This window comes from Sciurus vulgaris, assembly GCF_902686455.1.
Source record: "Sciurus vulgaris genome assembly, chromosome: 19".
NCBI classification, from domain to species: Eukaryota; Metazoa; Chordata; class Mammalia; order Rodentia; family Sciuridae; genus Sciurus; species Sciurus vulgaris.
The window spans coordinates 22,764,426-22,784,616 of record NC_136480.1 but is presented as its reverse complement, the minus strand read 5'-3'; the positions used below and the strand labels follow the sequence as shown (position 1 = coordinate 22,784,616).

The 20,191-nt window shown below is 50.9% G+C and overlaps 1 protein-coding gene across 12 annotated transcripts in view; it reads left to right on the top strand.

The window, feature by feature from the left end:
• The window catches only part of MITF (melanocyte inducing transcription factor), a 188,742-nt gene that overhangs the window by 146,887 nt on the left and 21,664 nt on the right, over positions 1 to 20,191 (top strand). For 9 of the 12 annotated variants that reach the window (XM_079122427.1, XM_079122423.1, XM_079122429.1 and 6 more), the window contains exons 3-5: positions 15,841 to 16,068; positions 17,085 to 17,168; positions 18,983 to 19,078. In XM_079122427.1, coding sequence (XP_078978553.1) covers positions 15,841 to 16,068; positions 17,085 to 17,168; positions 18,983 to 19,078 — 408 coding nt within the window. The remainder of the gene's footprint in view (positions 1 to 15,840; positions 16,069 to 17,084; positions 17,169 to 18,982; positions 19,079 to 20,191) is intronic. The other 3 variants (XM_079122424.1, XM_079122426.1, XM_079122425.1) reach the window with 1 other exon arrangement.

Sequence of the window (20,191 nt, the reverse complement as noted above, 5' to 3'; positions counted from 1 at the left end):
CACATGGAAATGAGTGACTGGTTATGTAGATGGATACATAAACACATGCAGCTATATATAACTATGTATATATTAATATGATATATATTTATGACATAATAATATTGTATTTATAGGATCGATCAAACCACAACCCTGCTTCCAGGTTTTTAATAACAAGCGACTCGGGTTGATTTCAAAAGAAAATGCATTTATGACAGTGTTGGGTTCCTGGCAGAGCTGCGGGGCCGGTGGTGGGACCAGGCTTCAGGTGGTACCTGGAAGCACACTGCACATCAGGTCGAGAGCAGCCACCAAAACTCGTTCCTCTGCTTCCAGGGCACCAAGCACTCCATCTTCCCTGCATTCTACTGTCACGTGCAACTAATGAGAAGAGGGGAAAGCTTTTTAAAAAGTAGTTAGGAACTAGCTGTCTATCTGTCACATATGAACTTATAAACTAATGACTCTGGGAAGTTCTCCAACCACATTGGAAAAAGTGCCTTTCTTTAATGTGGAAGATGAGTGGACGGAAGAGGACTTGTTGGAGGGCTGATGTGACCCGTCTGCTAGCTGCAGCACAGTGACGTCAGCAGCCGTCAGCATTGCTGGCCAGCACAGCAGCGCCCCTCTGACTCTTCCACCAGGAAGTAGGGGTTTGATGGGACATGCTCAGCTATGGGCCGTGCTCTCCCAGTGCTACTCAGAACGACAAGAATCACACGCAGTAGGACTCTGAGCTCACGCGCAGTAGGATCTGAGTGCTTTTGAATCATCGGGATTGTGCAGCTGGGTTCCGTGTGGGTTGGGCGTCCTTCGTTCTTACCATGTTGGGTTGGTAAGGCTCCATTCCCCAGCCTGGGGTTCTGTCCACGGGACTGGGGAGGACCCCAGTGAGGCGCAGCCTGAGTTTTGAATCAGGCCGTTTCCAGTGGTGACAGCTTTTCCCTCCCTCCAATTAGCAGAAACGCTTGCTTCCTTTGCACATGAGGACAGGACATGAAATAAGTGTCGACTCATCATGAGAGCCAGACACAGGAAGAAAGCTCATCCTGGGTTCATTAGGAGGTGTCTGCGTCACTCCTGCGGATGAGTGCGTGCCTTTCCTGAAATCTGCTAGGAGGAGTGCGGTGGTAGATTGGCACCTGACTTGGCTGTTGCCAGGGACTGTCTCCTGCCCAGCACCCAGGCCTCTCCCTCCAGATGACAGCAGCAGTCCTCCAGCCCCACCTCCAGTGTGGACAGACAGACGCGTCTCCAGACACCCTGGAAGGCCGAGGAGCAAAATGACCTGAGGCTGAAAGGCACTGTCTTGGGGGGTAGGAACACTTAAACCTGGGGGGTGACCCTCCGTCAGTCCTGCACCTGGCTCTCCAGTTGTAGCTCCCTGGGGACAGAAATGAGGTGATGGCTTCCACGTTGCAGTCCCTCCTGAGGCCACACATAGAGAGGGAGTGTTTGGGGAGTTGGTGACCCACGTGCGTGGTGCTGGGGTTGGAACCCGAGGCCCTGCACCTGCTGGGCAAGTACTGCACCATTGAGCCACGGCCTGGGCCCATTTTTTAAAAATCTAAGCCACAGACTAAGTGGGTATTTAACAAAAGGGCAACGTGGACGTTTCTCTTCTTCCCAGCTTTTCTGATGGTGGTTTACAATCGAGTCTGTGGCAACTGACATTTCAGTGATACAGTGGCCTCTTTTCTTTCTCATAAAAGACATCACTATATCATACCAGTTTAACCTTTCTCTTGAAAATCTCATGATACTTAGATGCTTTTGGTTAACAAAAATTCCTATTGAGTCTGGAAGATTCTGCCAGCCAACCCCATCTTCTACCTCTCACACAAAGCGAGAAAGAAAAACATCAGCCCTTCAATTACTTAAAGTCCCCAGGCAGTTTTCCCAGAAAAAATGTTCACTTGGACTTTTTCTGTTGTTGGTCCTTGTCCACCCATGGCTGGCGAGGGTGGCCACTACTTGGCAGTTAGGAATCAGGACCCCTTTGACGTAAGAGCCGGGTCCACCCAGGTGACGCTGGATTTTTAAAAGAAGGCTCATTTATGATGATGTTCCACAGACAGCTGCTCAGAGCTCTCTGCTGAGACCGGCAAGCCTGTTGTGCCTAGATGGTTCGCTTGCTGGTGGGTGGGGTCAAACCGGCTTCCTCCTCCCAAAAGGGACAACAGTGTCCCCTGCCTCACTGGGCAGCAGAGGGCTAAGCGAGCAGGCCCACTAGCACTTGGAAAAGCTGCCTGGCACCTCGGAAGTGCTCAGCAGCTGGCTCATTTCCACTCTTTTGTTCTTTCTCCTAAATACAAAGAATACCCACATATCCCCATTTTTCAACCTTCTTTCAAAACGTCTACTTTGGTTCTTAAAAGAAGTTCTCTATCTTTTTCTTCTTCATAACCCTCATTCATTATTTTATTACATAAAACATTCCGAATGGGTCTTTTATGGCTATGTCCTATCTTAATAGATTTGTATGCCTCTGCAACCAATTTTAATCTTTCTGAGAATTTGCTTTTATAAAAAGTGGTGAATCATTTTTTTTTTTTGCAAATATATATGTGTATATGTATATATTTTGGTAATGAAAAACAGAAGTCCCCGAATCACCTATATAAGCTAAGTTTCAGTTGGTGGCAGTTTTTATCTGACCGAAACCTAGATGATTGGCCATTTCATTTGAAAGAGGTGGTCCTGAGTCCAACCTCTGTTTCGATCTGCAGAGGTCAGTCTGCACTCCGTTCTGTACCCGCTGCACATGTTTAGAAGATGTTTCTTTTGTAGTTAAGCCACCCACCCCTGATGGATCAGTGAAAGGCCTGGGTAACCCCAGAACAGGAAGGTAGGGCGATTCATGCCGCAGTCCAGAGTAGGTGGCTGCACACTTACACAGGCTGTGCTCACACAGACTCACAGGTGGACTGTGTTTACTAAATGGATATTCACGAAGTATGCCGTCCTGCACGTTTCCTTCCGTGGAGAAAGAAGATAATGACAGTGTTCTTACATGTTATCCCAGCTTCCTGGGAGGCTGAGGCAGGAGGATCACAAGTTCAAGGCCAGCCTCAGCAACTTTGGGAAAGCTTTTAAAAAGGGCCAAGGTTGCAGCTCAGCAGCAGAGACTTTCTAGCATGTCTGAGGCTCTGGGTTCCTTCTGCAGTACCAAGGGAAAAAAGAAAAAGCTTCATAGTTTTTTGTTTTTGTTTTTGTTCCGGTACTGGGGATTGGACCCAGGGGCACTTCTCCACTGAGCCACATCATCAGCCCTTTTAATCTTTTTATTTTGAGACAGGGTCTCACTAGGTTGCTGAGGGTGGCCTTGAACTTGTGATCCTCCTGCCTCAGCCTCCTGATTCACAGGGGTTGTAGGTGTGCATCGCCATGCCTGGCCCTGCCTGCCATCATAGGGCTTACAGTTCCCTGAGTCCTGTGCAAGCATCAGCGACTGAGCCAGCCTTGCAGGCGAGGGACAGGTCGGAGGAAGCCTGTGCGGGGCTCCTGCCTGCCCGCACCCCACGCTCCCAGGGTCTGCTTTCTGCCATCACGTCTGCTTCCTCCATCTCTGTCTGCCTTTGAATTAGCTTAAGAGCTAAAGCGATGAGGAGGGGTGATGCTGGCCCTGACCTCCCTTGTCCTCGCCTCTCCTCCAGGCGGCCTTGTGCTCTGGAGGTGGGTGAGCTCCGTGAACTGATCTTCTGGGATGGGAAAGCAACACTTCTCAGCGGATAGTGGAGGACATTACTGAGCATTTACTGGGTGCTTCGTACTTTTTATCCCGTCTCTCAAATTCACCCACAGTTGTTGGGGAGTGTCTACCACCCCACTTGGCCAACCGAAGGCTGAGGTCCAAAACATTTTAGTAACTCGCCCGAGATCTGAACACGGATCTGTCTGAAATTCCAACCAGGTGCTTGACTACCCTGAGCTGCCTGCCCGTTTCTCTTTGTGTGGGCCCTGTCCTCTGTTTGCAAGACCCGTGCAGGTAAATACGGGTACTTTACAGCTGCGTCCGTCATTGGTGACCACTTTAGGGGGGAGAGGCATGCCAAAGTACTGCATAGACAGTCCTTCAGTGCCTGCTGTTTAAGTGAGATCTGATGCAGTACAGGAAGCAGGGGGTGCACCCAGCAGCTGTGTCCTTATCCCACTGGGCACTGGGGTGCTCTCACAGTCCGGCGGCAGGGACTCTGGCCCCTCTCACCTCCCAACCCTAGCACTCCCTGAGGGACAGTCTACAGTGCTTGTCAGATTTCCTCACTTCCCTTGAAAACCTTCCGAAGTCTTCTATGGATATCAGAGAAGATCCTTTCCAGGCCGTGAGGCCTGCAGCATGCAGCCTTGCGTCCTCCCCAGGACACCCGGGGCCTGGTCGCTGCTCCAGTGGCTTCGTGGCTGCTGACCCCTGCTTCCTCCTGCAGCAGGCCAGGCTGCTTCCCACATGAGATCTCCGGGGCCTCACCGCAGCGGGCTGCTTCTCGACCTGGACGTCCCCAGCAGCTTCCCTGGTCTTCTTCTCTGCATCCCGCTTGTCCCTGTGTGAGATCTGCCTCTCTCTAGTCCACCCGGTGCTTGTCCCTGCTTCCTGGCCTAAATGCCGCTTTTCCCAGGTCGGGGCTCTGCTTTTCTCACTGCTCATGGTTGCTGGGTGTCGGTGGCTGCTCGGCGGGTGCTGGAGGCGTGGGGGCCTCTCTGGAGGTGTGCTCCTGGTGGGGGCTGTGGCAGGGCTGCTGTTACTGGTGGGGTGGGATTTCGTCATTGCACAGTGCATGAGGCAGGCCTGAGGAGTGGCCCCAGACAAGGCGGTCCTCAGAGACTGGAGCACCCTGGGTCTCATGACATTCGCCCTGGGGTCTGATCGCAGGAGGCAGCTGCTTCTCCCCTCGTTCTGTGGACTTGACCTTCATACCAGCAGCTCCTCTCTGGCGGGGGCTTTCTGACTGACCTTTTGCTTAGGCCCCAGGCAGCCTGTTCGTCTCTGGCAAACTCCAGGGGCGAGTGCCTTTGGAGCGTGGGTCCCTCTGAAAGCAGCGAGCTGCCTAATGATCTCTAATACCCGATAAACTGGGAACAATGGGTGCATTTTAGGAGGAAGGCTAAGACAAAAAGACGTCTGCGATTTGGAGGCCCTGCTCAACCGGCCCGTGGAAAAGTTCTAGCACGTGGGTCTGCGCTCTGGCAACTCCCCGGGGGCGGGAGGCGGGCCGTCCTCACAAAGGGCCATTATGAGGACCCCACTGAGCCGGAGTCACAGCCCTTTATGAAACCAGAAAAATGTGTCAAATATTATACAAACACGAACTGCCTGGGCTCCAGTGTGAGACCAAGAATTTCATAACCAACAGGGCCTCTTAAGCTGATCAGAAGAAGAGAAGAGGGACGGGAAGCAGACTTCACCATTGCGTAACAGCCTCTGGGTTTCCTGGGCTGCTAGCAAGATGCTCAGTGGAGCAGCCGATGTTTTGACCCCCTAGATCCACAGGCACTCATTTTTGTGGGGCTTAGAGTTTATCATTAAATCAGTGCCTTGCACTTTATAGAAAATGGAGAAGAAGGAAGTAAAACTCTAGCCCCCTGGTTTCTCGGTGCAGGGAGAGTCCTCGCCAAGGCTCTGTTGAACGGCTGGCCGCTGCCTTGGTTCCTCTGGTTTGTGGCCTTAGCCGCCTGTGGAAGCAACACGTGAGCACCACTTCAGAGAGTGGTGTGTGGTGCTTCACGCTGCGGCCGCCCCTCTAACTTGAGAACACCCCCTCTCCGTCAATACTTTATAAGCCTGGACACCAGCGGCTGTGTCTTGGCCACCTGTCAGCACCTGCCACAGGCACCTATTCTCAGTTGGAGGCGGGGCTCCCGGGGGCTTCTGGCAACAACTGGAGCAGGTTTTGGTTGTTTCCACTGGAGTTGAGGGTGCTGGGGACTGCCGGCCTCTAACTGGGAGGCCAAAGCCCTGCCAAACATCCCTCAGAGCACTAATTAGCCTCCACCACAAAGAATTACCTGGTTCCTTGTGGTGCCAGGGCTGAGAAGCCCAGCTCTGTGGCTGTCTCATACATTATTTAATCTATCGTTTGTCATTATACATTTATCTCCAACTACTTTTTTGGGGGGAGTGGATTACAGGGGATTGAATTCAGACCACTGAGCCACATCTCCAGCCCTATTTTATATTTTATTTAGAGATAGGGTCTGAGTTACTTAGTGCCTTGCTTTTGCTGAGGCTGGCTTTGAACTTGCGATCTGCCTGCCTCAGTCTCCTGAGCCCCTGGGGTTACGTGCATACACCTCTGTGTCCAGCTATTTCCAAATTCTTCATATTAAAAATTAACAAGTGGCAGACTTCTCTTGTAAAGGACCAACCAGATAGTAAACATTTTAGTCTTTTGGGGGCACCCAGTGCATTACTTAACTCTGCTCTTGTACTGTTACAGCTTGGAACTAGTAATAGAATACACACACTTACTGGACACGGTTGTGTGCCAATAAAGCTTTATTGACAAAAGCAGATGGCGTGCCCTTGGGTGTTAGTATTCCCACACCTGTTCTAGATGTTGCTCTGGACATCCTTGTTTCTTATCTTCTCCCCCATAGCTGATGATCTCCCTAGGAAAACTCTAGAACAGGGAATTAGCTGGATGGGTGTATATTTGTGATTTAAAGTTTCATCTCATTTTACATCATTTTATGTGTTAAAGTTCTACCAGTTTCTCAGATGAGATTGTGCATTTCCCATGGAGCGTGGGGGTGAAAGGGTGAGGCAGGTTTGCAAGTCCAGTGTCCCTGGAGGTGTCGAGTTGCTGAGTGGAGTAGGCCAGCGTCTGAGAGCATGGTGGGCACCAGGTGGGTGAAGAGCAAGCTGTCCATTGGGCCCCCAGGGTGACAGTCAGTGCCACTACTTCCTCTCCTGTTGGCAGAAAACCCAGAAACTCAAGTTTGGGTCAGAAGGCTCCCAATTTCTAATGGTGGGTGACAAAGCCACAGAACTCTAAATGCCGAACAGGCGGGTAAATGACCCCGTGGTCTGTGTCCCCCGCTGCCAGCCCAGGGGCTCTCCCTCAGCTGCGCTTGGCCAGGGGTCTGCAGGAGAGACGCAGCAGGTCTCCAGGCCTCTGCAGGCCCGCAGGGCCCTGTAGCTTCTGGTGCTACTGGATGAGAACCGGCCAATGTGGGCTGACCCTGGCAGGAAGGAAGCTTTTCCTCTAGGAGCAGGGCAGCTGGCTGGGAGCCAGCTGCCTGGCCTGGAGGCCAGCTCCTCCAGCACTTTCTGAAGTGGCCGAGGTGAGCGAGGGACGGTCGCACCTCCGTTTCCCCAGGACATTCCAGAGGCTGCTGCAATCCCCGCTGACAGCTCCTACGGGCCCCTGCACAGTCTGGCCAGGCCTTGGCTTCTGACCTCTGTGCCCTTCAGCCACACGGTCTCCCTTTGTTCCTTGATTCACTGAAGATTCGCCAAGTGTCCACTAAGTCTAGGTCATGTTCTGGAAGTAGAGCAGGGATCTGGGGAGCTGGCAGGGTGTGGGTCAGGGTTTTGAGTACCTAGGATGGATGTGGGAGGAGCAGGCACAGGGGCAGGGACTTTCAAGCTGTGCTGTGCCCAAGAGTCCACCTGAGACCTGTCGAGCGAACTTCAATTTGTGGCCCCCACACCCAGAGGTTCTGCTTCCTTAGCTCAGGCCTGGGCTCCAGTACGACCATTTCTAACGAGCTCTAGCGAGCATTGGTCCAAGGGCTCATAGGCTCTTGTAGGCTCTTTCTCATAAACGGGTAGGTGACGGTTGCAGAGGTGGGTTTCGTTTTGTCCTATGCTGCGCTGCACAGGACTGCCATGGTGGACTTGGATCTCAAGACCGCTCCAGCCGTTGTCTTGAATATAGACTAAGAGGACACACGGGTGGCCAGGGGACTTTGAGTCCAAGGTGTGAGTCAGGAGGCCACAGTAGCGGGGAACAGCCAGGCAAAACTTGTCTGTGTTCTGAAGACGGAGCTGATGTCCCATGGGTGGATTGGATACAGGGTAGGAGGGAAATAAGGAGTCAAAGGTAGCAGGGTTTTGGAATGAGCAACTGGACAGACCCTGTGGAGACCGCTTTGACATGTAAAAACCCAGAAGCTCCTAACAGGAGCTGGAGTTGCCACTGTTACGAGTAGACAGAGCAGCTACTCAGGGAGGGGTGGGACGTGCCACTTGCAGAATGGCCCAGTCCTGTCGGGCAGCAGGTGCAGATCGGTCTGGAATTCAGAGAAGTCTGGCTGGGGTAGGGGTCGCCTTCTTGACTCAGGCTTGGGTCAGCAGGGCTGTGATTGTGGGTGGATAACATCAAGCTGGGGGCCTCAGCATACTCTGCAGGAGGGGAGCGGAGGGTCATCTAGTAAAGGAGGCTGAGCAGAGGGCGTAGGGAAGGACCCCCAGCAGGGAGCGTGGGTTCTGCTGCTGTTCCCGCCACCCACTCACACCTAGGGCCCCTGCCCTTGGCTGGGTGCTCCTCCTTCCCTCGCCCCACCGGCTTCAGATCTGTGCTTACACGTCACGTTCTCTCTGAGGCCCTTCTGGAACATCCTGTGGAAGACCCTCTCCACCCCCTGCCATCTAGTCGGTGTGCAAGTGATAGTAATTGGATGAACAGGGATCTTGTGACTGATGTATTAGAACCTGTTACTTGGGCCTGCTGGCTTCCTGGGCCGGCGGGGTCTGTGTCCCCTGGGGGCCTGTTAGAAGTGCAGGATCCCGGCTCCATCCCAGACCTACAGAGCCACGCTCTGCTCTAACGCGGTCCCCGTGAGTTACCGTGCAGTTAGACTCACGATCCTGTATTTAATGCTCTATTTCTGGCAAGAGGGTGATTGTGAAGATTCTTTCAATGTCAGCACCTCTAAAGAAGAATCTAAAACGGTCAAAACCAGCTCCCTTCAAGAGTTGTTTCTGTATTCAGTCAGAGGTTGTCACCATACAATTAAAAAGCAAAACAGAACCGTGTCGAGACTTATATGTGGTCACCCAAGTGACTTTTGAGGATGAATTTTGATGGACCTAAGTTTGGAGGGGATATAAAATTCTTCATGTCCAGCACATGGCAGACAGTTTACAATGCATGAATATCGATCTTGTTTTCTATATTTAAAAAAGTCTTCTTATTTGCTGTCGAGGAATTCCTGTTATTACTAATAGATAGAAATCTTCCTGTTTATTATCATTAAGGTCATTGACAATGGCTGAATCCTCAGAGTGCATGGCCCTAAATGGATGGTCTTCCCTTAAAACAAGCCGTAACTTCAGTTTACTGAGTCTTGTTCCCTTTTATCCCCATCAAAATTTGCTGCTAGAAGTGATGTTTTTACTCTAGGATAGTAACTACTCTGCAGGTAGCTGGCTGCCACTACCAGATCTGTCCTGCTTCTATTTGGCTGAGATAAAAACCTGTTCTTTTTATTCTTATGATCTTTGGGTTGAGTCTGAGAGAGAAGAAATAACATGCGGATTTGGAGTTTCCTTAAGATGATACCTTTTATTCTGTGGCCATTAAGTATTGCTTATCCTGGAGCCAAAGGCTCACTACCTTGAGCCTTTGTAATAGCTTGTAATAGGCACCCTGTTGCAGGTCATTAGCTCAGGACAGAAGACTTGCTAGGACTTTTCAGTAGGGCTGGTCTAGTTGATTCCCTTACAACATCAGACTCGTAGGAAAGCAGATTTATTTTCCTTTCCATCTGCACACAGTTACAGCTCCTGTCTCTGATTTCAGAAGCCTACAGAGAAATGAGGTAGAAAGTGGTGTCTATGAAAGTCTGCAGACCAAGGCTGAGTCAGGTCCACACCTGTGCGGAGTACATGGTGGGGTGCGAGCCCATCTCTTGGCTTACACAGGCTCGACTTTCCCTCTTCACTCATGTAAAGCCCGGGATCAAATTGATCCCCAGTGAAGGGGGTCTGTAGTCTGCCACCGTGGCTGGGGTCATGAAGACCTGGCTCTGGGTTCTAACCAGCGTGTCTGTTTCTTGCCTTTAGAAATGGGGGTAATCAAGCACATCCTATCTTCTCATGTGGATGAGGTCCAGGTTAGACAGTATTTGGAAATATGACTACCAAGTTATGTATTTGTACCCCGCTTCCCATTCCTTCCTGCAGACCGTGCAACAGCTTCTCTGCACTAGGACAGCTCAATTCTAGTTTGGTGAAACTTTCTTACAGGGCCAGCATTTTCTATAAGAGGCCTGAGAGTGGACAGTCCAGGCTCTGAGGACCAACACGAGCTTCTGGGGTCCATGTCCCCATTTCCTTATTTTGGGGTACAGTTCAGCTCTGCTGAGGTGCAGGAGTGGCTGTGTGCCAGTCAAGCTTCATCAACATTGACACTCGGAAGTCACATGATTGTCAGGCGTCATGAAACGTCAGTCTTTTGATTTTTTTTCAAAAGTGTAAGATCCCTCCTTTGTTTATGGGTCGCACACAAACAGGCAGCCCCTGGGCTTAGCGGCTCGGCCATGTGCACCCCCCCTTCCCTTAAGCACTCTTCATTTTTGCTTGTTGTTGGCACCCAATTCTGCTGCTTCTCCCTCTGGTCAGGATTCATGTCCTTGCCATCCTTAGTCTTTGTCAAGGATCCCTTTGCACAGATTATGCAGAAGCAAGATTACTCACGTTCTGGGTCTGTGCTATCTGCTGTGGGTAATGTCACTGCTGCGGGATGGGAGGGGACCTTGGTCCTCATCACACTGCCACCCTGCGAGGCTTCGCCCCAGTTATTTAAGACAGGCAGTGTTTGGGCAGAGCTCAGTTGGTAAAGCACTTGCCCAAAGCCCTGGGTTCAGTCGCAGCCTGAAAACACAAAGAAAGCTAGCTTTCTCTGTTTTACCATTTTTTTTTTTTCAGGGGTTATAATTGCATAATTGACTTCTTTGTAAATTGTTATTTAAAAAACATTTTAGAAAGAAGGTGGTGTGGTCCTGGTAGTGAAGAGCATTGAGTGATCCCTTTAATGTCCCTTAAACTTACTGAAGAAAAGAACAAATTCTCTCCCTCAACAGAAGAAATCTCAACATTTTGTTGACTTGTTGGAAAAAAAAAAAAACAAAATAAAATCTATCATAAACTAAAGACTGCCAGGCCCGGAGGTGCACACCTATAATCGCAGCAGCTTGGGAGGCTGAGGCAGGAGGATTGCGAGTTCACAGCCAGCCGCAGCAAAAGCGAGGCACTAAGCAACTCAGTGAGACCCTGTCTCTAAATAAAATACAAATGGGACTGGGGATGAGGCTCAGGGGTCAAGTGTTCCTGAGTTCAGTCCCCACTGCCAAAAAAATAAAATAAAATAAAATAAAATCATAAACTAAAGGCTATGGAAATCTCCATTCCATTTTGTTCAAATTCTGGATAACGTGGATGAGGCAGGAGACCAGTGTGCCTTCTGGAAGATTTTCTTCCCCAGTGACCTCTGTGCAGCAGGATGGTGGCAATCACAGCCCGAATCTTACCGGGACCAGCAGTGTGCTTCCCAGATGGACAGGCAGGAGGAGAAGAGTAGAAAGAGAATGAACCTGATGGAGAATTTCCTGTCACTGTCACTCAGGAAGTGGCGAAGCTACAGGGGACAGTTGGGAGGTGGTCCAGTGCAGTCCGTCTCTTCTGCTGTCAATTCCAGGTCTGAAAGGAGGAGGGACCAGCAGGAAGACAGATGCAGTAGCAAAGAAGGCGTTTCAAAGCTTGGAGTCTTGTACTTCACCTCAGAGGGCGAGCGGACTCTCTGAGGAATACGCATGATGTCGGCAAATCGCGTGTTGTGACAAGGCGTCCTAGTTTTATTCTGTGGTCTGTGCTTAGGTGACCAGCCCTACTGAATGGGGTCGGCCTGGGCTATCTGAAGTCCTCAACATGGGTGTTTGGTTTGAAGGTCAAAACCATGGATTTTTCAGGAGACCGTGAAGATGTTTCTGTCCCCTGTTGAACCAGGCGTATGTTCTCATTTGTATGACTGGTCAACTGTTTCAAAATCGAGGAGAACAGCATTACTGAGAGCCATGAGTTAGATGACCGTGTGGGTTTTGAAGCTGTAAAGGGCTGCAGAGCCTCAAGGTGATGCTGGGGGCAGCCAGGGCCGCCAGGATCTTCCTCCAGCATGCTCTGCATGAGGGTGCCCCTTGTCACCTGCCCAGAGTCCTGCCTGCTGTGGCCAGGGCTGACGGCCGAGGGTGCACCATGCTGACTGTTCTGGATCAGGGTTCACACAGTGTGACCTGAGCGCCCGGGGGTGTGCAGGAGGCTAACAGGGCTGTGCTCTGGGAATGACCCGCTGGCCCCGGCACGTGGCGTGCCAGGGAGCTCTCAAAGGCTGCACGAGGAGTCTGGGACCTCGGCATGCTGCCGCCAGGGGGCACGGGCTGGGCGTGACCCTCTGCTCCTGGGGTTCCCGCCTTTGATTCCCACAGCCCGCAGGCACGGTCCTCGGAGGGCTTTCAAGGCCCTGAGACAAGACCCCAGAGGAGTTCTCTTGTGGTCCTTCAGGTGCCGGCTCCGCTACCGCTCCTGTGAGCACAGGAGGACACCGGAGCCAGGAGCAGCAACGACTGGCCGCAGGTCGCTGGGGCAGCAGGTGCAAACGCGGAACGGGAACCAAGTCAGCTGTCGGCCGCCTGCATCGACGGGCACGTCGTCCCTCAGAGCATCACTGGGCAGTGCCAGGCCTTGGACAGGCCTTCCTGGGCGCGGCTCTGAGGCCCTCCTCCAGGGACGGGCCGTCACTCGGAGCCCTGGGCTGTGGGAACGAGAGCCCGTTCTCGGGGTTCGCGGGCAGAGTCCAGCCCCAGTGTTGGGCTGCTTTCACGCCGTGTAGAAAGTAAACCAGAAAGCTGCCCGTTATTTAAATTTAGAGTATCTAACTTAAAAAAGGTGCTCCGTTGCCAGCTGCCCTTGGACAACCGGAGCCCTGGACTGGCAGCCCACAGCATGAGCCAGCTGCGGTGTAGACGGGCTGCGTCTTCTCCTCGGTCACCTACCCCGCGCTCCGGTCCCTCGCCATCTCCTGGCTCCAGATGTCGGCTGCAAACAGCTGCCCTGTCTGACTGGCGTCCTGCTGGGAGGCCATCTGCCTTCGCCTGGCTCGAAGGCTCAGGGGGACAGGGAACCTGCTGGGCCACCAGCCCTGCCTCCAGCCCTGTGCGTGGTGGGACCTCAGGGGCAGGGCCAGGCCGGGGGCAGGTCGCCTTGTTCCTGAGTGAAGCGGAAGCGGCTTCCTTAAGGAGTGAGGACCCGGAGGAGCATTGGCGTCTATTTTTAAATGTGCGGCCCTTTCTTCCTCCTCGAGTGCAGTGGTGAAAACAGCACGTTGCGCCCACCACCGCCTGTGTTTATTTTTGTCCTCTTCATTATCGTGTCTGGACCCTTTGTGAACTTAAAATGTCTCTGTGGCCTCTGGGTGGCAAGGCCAGGTGCTGGAGAGAGTCTGAGGTGGTCATCTCAAAGGACATCCCCATCCCGAGTATTTGGACGAAATTAACAAATCTAACGTTTTTATGCTTAAAATACTATGCCACTTCCACAGTGATCATTGGATGTTCATCATGATCTTAGAACATGTGTGTCTCCCTCTCTTCTTGTTTTGGTGCTGGGGATTGAATCCAGGGTTGCATAACTACTGAGCTACACTCCTAGCCCTTTTGATTTTTTTCTTTTGAGACAGGGTCTTACTAAGTTGCTTAGGGCCTCACTGAGTTGCTGAGGCTGGCCTCCAACTTGTGATCCTTGTGCCTCAGCCTCCTGGGCTGCTGGAATCACAGAGGTGTGCCACACACCCGGGTCTGTTCTTTAATTATTTAATTTTTCTGACCTCACCCCACACTGTCTCTTTTATGAAGTCGGAAATCCTATCTATGTTTGTATGTGTTTGTTTACAGCATGTTCTATGATTTACAGGGTCTCGCTCATAATAGTGAATCATGAAATGGTTCAATGAATGGACACATACACGCATCAGTTATGTATGATGACAACATATGTATGAAAAACTGATGTTTTTCTCTAGCTCCAAGAAGAACACTAGAACATTTTTAGCAAAGATGTCCATGCTTCCTAACTTGAGGGCTCAACTTGGCAGGCCTGTCTTATTTTCTGTGTAAAGATGCATTCAGCACCGGGTGTGCTGCATCCTGCTCAGGGCAGCCCCCTCTTCCTGATGGGGGTTGGTCACAAGCAACACGTCCATCCATGGAGGAGCTAGGAGGTCCCTGCGTGGAGACCAGGATGCAGGGTGAGGCTGCTGAGCTGGGAAGCGCAGCAGACCCTCCTCCCTGCAAGAGGGTCTTCTCGCCCTCGGACGTGGCTGTGTTATGTGGCCATTAAAAGATCTCATGTGCAGCAGTAGCTTTTGGGCACCAACTGCTCCGAAGGGGGTGCCCAGCTCCTAACCTATTGCTGAGAGAGAAATGCCATTGTCTATTAATACTACCGGAACTAAAGATGAATCGTGAATTGGCCTTGATCTGCCAGTGAGCTTGACTTTGATAGCTCATCCCTTAAAAAGGTTCTTTTATATTTAAGGGAAAAAAGCGTGACGTCAAGCCAGGGGGAAAATTGATATCAATATTTAAGACCAAACTCATAGGCTTCCCAAAAAAAAAAAAAAGCCCCTTGTGAGAATGGTTTTTACATGCATAGCTAATTAGCTTAGGTTGTTATAAGCAGGACTGCGCGGCCGGGTTAGGGTGGCGTCTCGGGCGGCCCTGTTCATGGTGCTTCTGGATGTCAGTCAGTCCTGGGATTGGAGTCACAGAAATAGAGGGAGAATAATCTGCCGTTTCTCGTTGGATCGGGGCTGCCTAAAACGTTGTTATGCTGGAAATGCTAGAATATAATCACTATCAGGTGAGCTTGATTCTTGTTCCTATTTGGTTTCTGAAATATACGGCAGGATGTTGACAAATTCGCTTCTTTAAAGTTGTTGTGATAAGCACGCTTTTCTTAATCAGTGCAAATTTGCTCTTTTAGTGATGTTTATCGTCTGATGCAATAAGAAGTAATTCAGGAGAGTTTGGAACAGGGTAAATGGTAGGGTGTATTTCCCCAGTGTGTGGCTGTGTGATCTCCATCTCCTGTTCACACCCCTTAGAGTTAAATTGTGTGTGTCAAGGAAAGAGTTACTTTAGATTGAATGGCATTGATTTTTTTTCAAAAAGCATTTCTGATTTTGCATTAATGTTTCGAAGGAAAAAAAAAAGTATCTGGGTGGCTTAGTTATGCCTTTCAAAACACATACATGTAAGCGTGTTTGGGAAAAAGAACTGTTTAATATGGAGTTGCGTTTTCAACTGAATTCCTTTGTAACTAAAATGTTAAAAATCATTCAGATTAAAGGAGGAGGAATCATGTTTAAACCAGTTGATTTAAACATCGAAGTGTTTATTTTCTACAACCATTTTACAGTGACTTTTTAGGGAGATTTTGGTGTGTTATTTCGTGTGTGTGTGTGCGTTTTAACAGAAAGCTGTTCTCTTTGCCAAGGAAAGTGTGACACACTGAATATGCATGTTGGAGATTGTGACTTTGATCTTACTGAATGTTTTCAGGTGCCCTGGAGACACGTTTGCCTTACTGGTATTTGCAAACTTTTAATGACTAGACGGGAGAAGGGCACAAGTTTGACAGGGATGGGTAGTTAATCAGCAAGGACATTAAACAGAGCCGTCTTACCCCGAATCCTACAGGTTGGACTTTAGACTCCCATGATATCAAAATCCCTTCCTGCGGGCCAGGGACGCAGGCGCTTCCGAGTGCACTCCGGGGTGGCCGGTCGGTCTGCAGGAGCCTGGAGGAGAGCCGTCTGACGCTCGGGAATAACCTGCTGTCTTCTTTTCCCTCCCGGCTGTGCTCAGGTGCAGACCCACCTCGAAAACCCCACCAAGTACCACATACAGCAAGCGCAGAGGCAGCAGGTAAAGCAGTACCTTTCTACCACTTTAGCAAACAAACATGCCAACCAGGTCCTGAGCTTGCCATGTCCAAACCAGCCGGGCGACCGCGTCATGCCGCCGGTGCCGGGGAGCAGCGCGCCCAACAGCCCCATGGCCATGCTTACGCTTAACTCCAACTGTGACAAAGAGGTAATCCATCCTCCTCTCCGCCCCTCCTCCTCCTCACACTCGGTACCTGTCTGTCGCCTCTTCCTCCCGCCCTTGACTGTGGACTCCCTTGTCCACCCGGCCTCGGCCATCAGGGCCTATCTGGACTGTCCAGCCTGGCTGTCATGCTCCAGTTTCCTGTTCCCCATTCTGGGTTTGGGGTTTGCAGACCCTAACAGGAGCCCAGGGCCACTCCAAGCGGAACGCGGCGAGGCCACCTCCCCAACCAGCCTCTGCCTCCTTCACCCCACGCCCTCTTCCCATCCCTGCCTTCCCACTCAGGAGGTGGCGAGCATGCGGAGGCGAAGGGGAGGCGGAAGAGGAAAGGCAGGAATAGAAAGGTGTGGACCAGGTGGCGGAGCAGTGCTGCTCTCCGTGAATGTCTGTAATATTATTTTTATTTCTCCCTGAGTTGAAAAAAATTTAAAAAAACAAAAACAAAAACAGAACAAAACAAGCAGAGTTTGCCTGCCGGATTTGAATAACACGGCACATGAGATCCTGAGGGAAGCCAGGGGCTGATTGGTGGCTGCCTGCCTGGGGTTTCATCATGACATTTTGCTGCTGCCTGTCAAACCCACTTTGGTAAAGGCTGGGCTGGAGAGGAGACCCAGACAGACCTTCAGGCGAACCACAATCGGAGCCCAGAAGGACCCCAGAGGAGGGCTGGGATTTAACGCCCGTTATTTCCAAATCCTGAGGATGAGCCTCATTTTGGCAGGGTTTTCCTGGCCTCTGAGTCGTTTGAGGTCAGAAGTGACTCTAATCACGAGAAGGACCAGGTCCTTGCCCGCGGCCGGGCCAGGCGGCTCCTCTGTCCCTACCTGCCATGCAGCGCGATGACGGCCCGCGTTCCTCCTTCCTCCTGTCTCCGGGTGGGCTCTGCCTTCTTGGAGCGCTTCCTTCTTCCTGTGGCTGTGCTGTCAGCCTGCGTGAGCTGCTCACTGCAGAGTCGCTGCGGAGTCCAACCTGGGGCTCTTCTGCCTTGTGTTTTGCAGGGGTTTTATAAGTTTGAAGAGCAGAACAGGGTGGAGAGCGAGTGCCCCGGCATGAACGCACACCCGCGAGCTTCGTGCATGCAGGTACGAGCCGCTCGCCGCCCTCCCGGACACCTCCGGGTGTTCACCCCCCTTGACTTTTTTTTTTTTAAAGTAGGAAAAGCCATGAACAGGGCCGTGTGTTCACAGTAGCTCACCATTAAATAATTACTAGGTATTTTCAATGTCTGTTTCCCCAAAGTTACTTTAACTCATGAGAATGTGCTTAGCTGCATGAATTTTCAGAAACGAGATGAAGGCTCTGTGTGTTTTATCGTCATTGCAGGTGACGCAGGTTTGTCGGGCAGCCGTTTTCCTAGGCTGTGAGTAAGCCCAAGCTGTATCTGTGTGATCTACGTTGTTCTAAGTGGAATCTCACAGAACACACCCTCTGAGGCCTTATTAATTTAATAATAGCTAATGGCTGTTTTCCCAAATAAGTCAAGGTTCTACTACAACATCCTATTGAATGGACAAATTAGGTCACACCTATTTATATATCTCTGCGTGTGTACAGATACGCAAGAGAAGATGAGCAACAAAAAAATTTCTCTGTTTTGCTTTCCCAACTTTTTATATTAGAATAGGGCACATTTTTATAGTCTGTTTTCTGTATTTCCTAGCATCAGCCTGCATGATTTCTGTTATGAGAGAAAAAAATATATGAAAAAAAACACATTAAGCCCACTAATGTTATTTTCATAAAAATAATCAACTCAATTAGAAATCATCTATCGGAAACAAATAAAACTGGTGTCACCCAGAAACGGAATCTAACAGGGTTCTAGCAGTTTTTCAAACTTGGCTGCCAACGATCCTTCTGAGGGATCATTTTGCGATTCCCATATTAAACGTCCACGTTTTCCTGACAGTGAATACCTCCTATGATTTATCCTGAGTTTTCCCCAGAAGCCAGTAGGGTGGGGAGCTTGATTGGTCCCCATTTCAGGCACTGGCACATGGAGCCTCTCGGACATAGGAGGCTTTGTCCTTAAACTGAGAAGTGGGATCACTCTAGGGCAGCATCCCTGTGCCTTCTGAGGCCCCCTCGTGTGCCTGGGAAGCACTGTGTAGACCCCAGCACACGCACGCCCCCGGACTTGCACACACAGGTGTTTACCCAGAGGTGTTTGCAGACTTCTCTGGCAACTGCCGCAAGGCATGGGTGACCGCTCTTGTTTACCATCGTGCCTGATGTCTGGGAACTTCAGGAGTAAAATCCACCTCCTGGGAGTGCCTCATGCTCCGAGCTCTGGCAGCTGTGCAAGGAGCTAGTGATTCTACAAGCCACTGTTGAATCAGTGCAGGGCCAGCCAGTGTCCTGAGAGCCACAGTGTCTACAGGGCCTGTGGAACCAAGGGCTGGATTTCCCTCTGCACTTTCCTCCTGCAGTGGGGTATGGGAAGGGAACACAGGAAGTGGCAGCGCTTGTTCAGGAAGAGACTTCCTGGTCCATCTTTCCTGTTCAGGACAGGCAGTGCAGCATAGTAGGGAAAGCCAGGAACAAGTCTTGGCCCAGCCCTGCTTCCGGGTGGGCTCTCCTCATCTCGCCTGGACGGCTGCTGCAGTAATGGTACTGACCTCGATAGGGTCGTCGTCAGGGTGAATGACAGAGCCCATGCAAATCCTGAGGTGTGGTGCTGGGCACCTGGATCCCTCAGATGCTGACCACGAGTGTCGGGCTTAGCGTCTGTTGAAGTTAGTGGTCTGTATTTTCATCTCACTGGGGAGAGGACGGTCACTCTCAGGACTTGACTAAAGAGCATTACTGCTTTAGGTTAGAACCCGGAATGTCTCTTTGGGGTGTGTTGTACAGTTTTTGCTCATTTCTCTCTCTCTCCTGTGACTCTTTCCTGCAGATGGATGATGTCATCGATGACATCATTAGCCTGGAATCGAGTTATAATGAGGAAATCCTGGGCTTGATGGACCCTGCCTTGCAGATGGCGAACACGGTATTGATGACCTTTGTTTTGTTGTGTTTTGTTTTTAGAAAATCTTGAGATGTTTGCTTTGCTCTCTCCCTCTTTTCTGAACTCTTAGTTTGGGGTTGAGTTCTTAAGCGATTCATGGAGAAATTAACAATAACAACAGCAACAACAAAACGGAGAATTATCTTAGTTAATACATAAGCCACCTTGATGTTGGAAATGAGGGATCTTTCGTGAGTTTCGCAGGCACCCTGGGATAGAGCTGTGTGTTCCGTGGAGTCTGGGTGGGCTTCCCAGGACAGCAGGCCTCGCAGCTCCCCCGTGGCCCACGTCCCGCTAGTGCCCCTCACTGCGATGCACGGCGGTGTTCAGTTTGGCCTGAGAGTCAAGCCAGGTTCCAGAAGGGGGTCCTTCCTGTTCCCGGGTGGTAGGGTCACGAGGTCACCTTCACCAGCAGCACATTCTCCTCAGGCCTCAGTTCAGCGGACGGTGGTCACGGAGCCTCCGTGTCACTCGAGCCCTAGGGCATGGGGCCGCCTTTGCTCCCTCGCTTGGAGCCCGTGTGCTTATTTTCCTCTACTGGTTTTATTGGCCTCATTTGTCACTGTCCTTCCCGAGTCTTACCACACGTCTTACCGGGTCCTCGCGATAACTGAGTCAAGTTGAGCCCCCTTTGTCCTCTGCGTTAGGTCATCGCTAGGCTAGAGAGTCTCGCAGAGAATTCTGTAGCCAGAGCGGGGTCTGCTGGGTGGGCAGTATGGTCCTTTTCATCTCCCAGGAGAGGAATGCTAGGCGGGCCTCTGCTGCAGGGAGGGAGTAGGGGTCTCGTTTAATGGGTGGGGGGTTTCAAACTTGTGAGACCAAAGGTTCCGGAGTTCTCTTTCCCAACAATATGAGTATACTAAACACGACTGAGCTGTGCACCTAAAAATAGCAAAGAGGGTAACTTTTATGTTGTGCGTCAATTTTACCACAATAAAAAACAAAAACAAAAGCCAAAACCCTTCTAGGAGTAAACTCCCCGGCTGGGCGGAGGACAGCCCTTCCTGACTCACACCAGGCCCCCAGGAAGCTGAGTTTTATATTTAGCATTTTCTTTTTCATCTCAGTCCAGTTCTTCAAGTTGGTTTGCCTGAA